This window comes from Mchenga conophoros, linkage group LG16 (assembly GCF_057382185.1).
Source record: "Mchenga conophoros isolate Kocher_MC1m ecotype Shallow Benthic linkage group LG16, M_conophoros_male_GT1.1, whole genome shotgun sequence".
NCBI classification, from domain to species: Eukaryota; Metazoa; Chordata; class Actinopteri; order Cichliformes; family Cichlidae; genus Mchenga; species Mchenga conophoros.
This window is the reverse complement of record NC_140541.1, coordinates 36,390,389-36,396,388: the sequence shown is the minus strand read 5'-3', so window position 1 is coordinate 36,396,388 and position 6,000 is coordinate 36,390,389. Positions and strand designations below refer to the sequence as shown.

Sequence of the window (6,000 nt, the reverse complement as noted above, 5' to 3'; positions counted from 1 at the left end):
GTCTACGGTTAGTGAGGAAGTCCACAATCCAGTTGCACAGAGAGGAGTTAAGTCCCAGTTGGTGGAGTTTGGGACGTAGTTTGTATGGCCGGATGGTATTAAAAGCCGAGCTGTAGTCTACAAAGAGGAGCCGTGCATAGGTATTCCTGTGTTCCAAGTGCTTCAGTAATGTGTGCAGCACTGTGGCGATCGCATCCTCGGTTGACCGGTTCTCCCTGTATGCAAACTGGTGCGAGTCCAGGGATGGTGGAAAAGCAGCTCTGATGTGTTTAATGACCAGTCTCTCCAGGCATTTGGCGGGAATGGGGGTGAGTGCCACAGGTCTGAAATCGTTCAGACATGTGACATTTGACTGTTTTGGGATGGGAACGATGGTTGCTGCTTTGAAACAGGATGGTACCAGTGAACAGGACAACGAGGTGTTATATATAGAGGTGAAGACGTCCGCCAGGTCCGCAGCACAGTCTTTTAGCACCCGGCCCAGCACTCCATCCGGCCCGGCCGCCTTCCTGGTGTTAATGCTCCGGAACACACGCCTCAGCTCATGAGTGCTCAGGACCGGAGCAGGGTCGGTTGAGGGGAGAGGGGACAGGACAGGGTCGGTGTTCTCCCTGTCAAAACGGGCATAAAAGAGATTTAGATCCTCAGCCAGAGTAGAACTGTCGGCTGAGGGTGATGGTGTTCTTCTTTTGTAGTCCGTGATAGCCCTGATGCCCTCCCAGACCTGCCTTGGGTTTGTGTTGTTCTCAAACCTGGCCTCGATACGCCTCCTGTGCTGCTGCTTGGCAGTCTTGATGCCTCTTCTCAGGTTGGCCCTGGCAGCACTGTATGCCTCCTGGTCCCCGGATTTGAAAGTGTTGTTCCTTGTTCGAATAAGTTGTTGAACTCCGTGTGTCATCCAGGGTGGATTATTAGGGAACACACGGAATCGTTTCCAAGTTGTTACATTGTCCACACAGAAACAGATGTAGTCCAAGACAGTGGAGGTGTAACTGTCCAATGCGACACGATTGTCAGTGTCCTGCACCTTGAATACATCCCAGTCTGTGCAGTGGAAACAGTCCTGAAGCATCGGAATAGCATCCTGCGGCCATGTTCTCACGGTTTTGGTTGTAATCCCAGTGCTCTTGATCTTTTGTGTGTATATTGGGTGTAGCAGAAGGGAGAGATGGTCTGACAGACCCAGGTGGGGATAAGCCTGGGCTCTGTACGCATTCGCCATGTTGGTGTACACCTGGTCCAACGTTCTATCTCCTCTGGTAGCACATTTCACATTACGGTGGAAATTGTGAAGTACAGATTTCAGGTCCGCGTGGTTAAAATCCCCAGCCGCAATAAAGACACTGTCCGGGTGTGCTACCAGGCTGTTATTGATGCTGCTGCTCAATTGTGCTAACGCTAGCTTAGCATTAGCATCTGGTGGAATGTAAACAGCGCAGATGTAAACGGCAGAAAATTCCCGAGGGAGATAGAATGGACGGCACTTTAACACCAACAGTTCTACCTCTGTACTGCACAGTTTTTCCGTTACCGTGACGTTCGTGCACCAAAGGTTGTTAATATAGATGCACAGCCCCCCGCCAGTCTTCTTACCCGAGTCCGCAGACCTGTCGGCTCGATAGGCGGTGCGGCCTGCTAGATCGATAGCCGCATCGGGAATGGCGCTGTCCAGCCAGGTTTCAGTGAAAATCATGCACGAACAGTTATTAAAAGTCCGTCGAGTGGCGATCTGCAGTCGTATTTCATCCAGTTTGTAACGGATTGAACGGGCGTTGGAGAGGAATATGATCGGGAGTGGTGGTTTAAACGGACTAGTCTTTAGCCGTGCCCACAGGCCTCCCCGCTTGCTTCTCTTCTGCCTCCGCTCGCAACGTCTCCTCCTGCGGCTTGCTGTTGCGGGTAGCCCCGGGGGTTGCTTAACGATCTCCGGGGGGATGAGATACTCGGATGTTAGTTGAAGATCTCCACGGCTTAGTTGTAGTAGATCATCTCTGTTGTATTGAAGTAACCCCAGACTGTGTGAAATAATACACAGTACCACCAAAAGTGCAAAAGTGTAGGAGCTCCGGGCCGCTGCGTCTGTGCGCGCCGCCATCTTGGTTGCAGTGATTACTGCAAGCAGTTAGTGCCACTTATGTTCATAAGTAAAATAAAAGAGGAAAAACCTGATATCATCTTTGTTCTGCTTGTTCAGATTTACCTGTAAAAGTTTTCGGTGATTTTACTGGATTTTCTGACCAGTTTTATATATGTGCAAGATCATTTAAAGTGTCTGAAGAACAAAAGGGGATAATCGTAAATCGTAATGAAAAATATTTATTTCAGAGTATACCATAAAGGCATAGTGTTATAGCCGTTGTCATATATACTTGTTTTTGCGGTACCTGGAGAACTGCCTGTGACAGAGGTTTACTTGCTTCCCCGTGTTTATTATTTTGTCTATTTGTTTATTATTTTGGCCTCGGCTCACCCTGAAGTGCTGACTGTCCTGTGTGGTTGTTGTTTTTTTTCCTTTCTATAAATAAAACCATGTAGTGACAGAAGATTGTCTCCTGTGGCTGCTTGGGTCCTGCTTGGAGCAGGTGCCACATTCCTGCTATGACCTGACCCCCAGACAGGACTAAACTGGGACCGGATGCCAAAGTGCCGGAGGCTACTGACATGCTCCCTGCTAGCGTGCAGGCTGATGGTAAATGGACTGGTTCTTACATAGCGCTTTTCTAGTCTGAGCACTCAAAGCGCTTTACACAACTTGCCACATTCATTCATTTACACATATTCGCAGAGGCACTCTTTTCTATGCGCTTTCTATCTAAGTGCCTTCTATTGAATGATGCAGCTGGGGACCCTCAAACAGCTTTGTCCACTGAGGATCTCTGCTTAACCCTCTGTGTAAAACAGATGGAGGCCCGCACTAAACAACTTGAGATGCAAGCTATGCCTTGGCTTTGGACTTAGAGAAAAGCTCACGTGTTGTTTCCATGCCTGTGTGTGGTCATCCCAGCACATCCACCACTATTTCTATATGTTTTGACATCACAAAGCACATTCAACTAGTCCCTCCATTTCGTGAAGACAAAGTTGGTTCATATTTCAACAACTGCAAGTTGTCCCAAGGTGTTTTGGCTGCTTTTATTATACCGTAAACTGGTCGGTAAAGCCCAGGAGGTTTATACCAGTTTGTCGGTTGTTTAATTATGAAATTGTAAAGAAAACTGTGTTACAAACATAGGAGCTTGTCCTGGAAGCTTATCAGCAAAGATTTAGGAAATGTGAAAAAACTTCCAGTCAATCATTGCATCACAAACAGTATCACATTGCTGGAAAGAAGAATTTGTAGATTCTACAAAAGTCTACAAAACATTGGACCAGGTCTCCATTCTTATGGAACTATTGGAGGTTTCATGGGTGACTGACCAACCAGTCAACATGTGTTTTGTGTAAGGGTAAGGTTACATCACACTGCAGAAAATTGGAGAAATAGCTGGGTTCTTGAGGCTTCATGAGTGGAGTTCTGCTTTGAGGAGCTTGATCACTTTTCCAGAATGGACTAAGGAGGGAGTGCAGGCTGGAATCTTTCCCTTATGGAATAGGAAAGGTAGAGAGTGAGCAGATGGCAGAATAACAGGTAAGTAACAGGTAACAGGTGCAAACAAGTCTTTTTTCCACAGAGTTACTAAGAGGCAAAGACAAAGCAACATTCACAAGAACTTCTACTGTCTTTCTAGTGACTTCAGCAAACGGCAGGGAGCCTGATCATTATCACTGAAGCAACAACGATCTGACTGGACTACGAAAGACTACAAACAAAAACCAAAAGGAAACCACAACAAGCCCTGGACAATTATGTTTAATTGGCATATGTGTAAGAAATTCCTAACAGTATTATGAAGAAAGCATTTTTTTAATAAAATTGTACTGCCTCTGCTATGGTTGGGCAGTCAGCTAAACTCCTTCCCCACATCAAGACTCTGATGACACGATTCCCGGTTCACAGGTTTATTGACACAGGGAAAGGTGAAACTGTAACAAACAGTACAAGGCATAATCACTGTACTTATTCACCATGTACATATATAACGATGAAAATATATTAACCCAGTTTTTTAATATGTCAACATGCAATGTTCATATGAATTACTTCCCTTTTTAAGTCAAATACAAATTCAAATTATGATTTTAACAAGTCTTACTATAATGAATGCCTCCAATTTGTTTGTCATTCCCCTTTAACTAGCTCCATAAGAAATTGCTAGCTTAAACTGCACAAGATAGGTTTTATCATTAAACTTACAGAAAAATGAACTTACTTGAAAGAAAGTGGTCTATACATGCACATAAAATATAAAACAAGTCTATACATACCCACAATGCTACCAAAGGCATAGGATGTATGTGGATGCCACTGGATTTATCTGGCTAAGGCCACCATGCTGCACATGCCTTCTCCTTAATTCACAGACTTACTTCCTGTTTACCGACGACATCATGTCCTATTACAGACTACAGGTTTTAAGGTGGCACCAGAGAGTTACAATTGCATATTTAAACATTTACCAAATCCAAGAAAACAGTCTACCTTAAAAACTTTTGATATCAGAACAAAAATTTTAAAACGTTTGAATATTTCTTTTTCAAGAACCTGCAGGTTTGTTTTATTATGTGTTTAGTACATGATACATATTAAATCCCCTGTGATTTTCCAAAGCTGTGAGCTTTCATTCCAGATCAATGATTGGCTGGTTTGAAATCCCAGCTCACGTGTTGCTGTTATCTGTACCTGATAGAGGAGAGAGGAGAACAGATACAGTGAGAGACTAGGCTTCACTTAGATCTCTCAATCACAATGAATAATGTTTCTGTAATATCAATGTTTTTTCTTTCAGGTTTCAATGAAACAGTCAGTCACAGGTTTGTTCTCTTTTTCCTCAGTTTGTTGTGTTACTGCATCATTTGCCTCGTCAATGTTTCTCTCATTGTGATCATCATCTTGGACAGCAACCTCCATGAATCAATGTATATTCTGCTCTGTGTCTTTTGCATCAATGCACTTTATGGAACAGCAGGTTTCTACCCCAGATTTCTCTGGGATCTCCTCTCTGATGTTCATCTCATCTCATATTACGGTTGCCTTATTCAGAATCAGGTAGTTTATTCTTTTATCTGTGGTGAACTGTCGATTCTTGCACTCATGGCATATGACAGATATGTGGCCATATGTCAGCCACTGAAGTACCACTCTATCATGACAAAGCAAAGAGTCATAAGGTTTGCATGTTTTTTGTGGTTCACAACTTTCTGCATTATGGCTGTGAATACCTTTCTAACATTTAGATTGAAGTTATGCAGCCCGTATATTTCCAGACTCTTCTGTGTGAACTGGAGTATTGTTCAACTCGCTTGTTTCCCAGCACAAACTGCAATCAATGCTATATCTGCAAATATTACAATAATTATTTATTTTCTTCATGGTGCTTTTATAGTTTGGTCCTATATGTATATCATTCAAACATGTCTCAGGTCTATAGAAAACAGAGCAAAGTTCATGCAAACATGTGTCCCACATCTCGTCTCATTATTTACTTTTGTTGTGGCAGTACTTACTGATGTTATAAGTATGCGACTGGGTTCGAAAGAGTTGCCTCGGACCCTTCAAAACTTTGTAGCAATAGAATTTCTTGTCATTCCTCCTATTATGAATCCTCTGATTTACGGTTTCAAACTGACCAAAATTCGGAAAAAATTTTATAGTGTTGTTATTTTAAAAAGAACTAATTTTTGTTTTATTCGATCAGAAAATAGTTTCACACACAGCTAAGTGTCACACCCATTGTTTGACATCCATTTTAAAATAAGTCCAAAAAAATGTTTAATTTTTACTGAAATTTGTGTTTTATTTGGAGTTGTCTGAAAACATGTCTATTGATGTGAGCGGATATGACGTTTTATTATTTATCTGCATTTCCCAGATGATTTACATTTTGTATATGTCTTTGCACT

General features: G+C 42.8%; 1 protein-coding gene across 1 annotated transcript; it reads left to right on the top strand.

Annotated features, from left to right (window-relative positions):
• Positions 1-4,834: 4,834 nt before the first annotated feature.
• On the top strand, positions 4,835-5,818 carry LOC146557256 (olfactory receptor 2K2-like). The gene has a single exon (XM_085249185.1). It carries the CDS (start codon positions 4,847-4,849, stop codon positions 5,816-5,818), a length of 972 nt encoding a protein of 323 aa, XP_085105311.1. The 5' UTR covers positions 4,835-4,846.
• Positions 5,819-6,000: the final 182 nt, after the last annotated feature.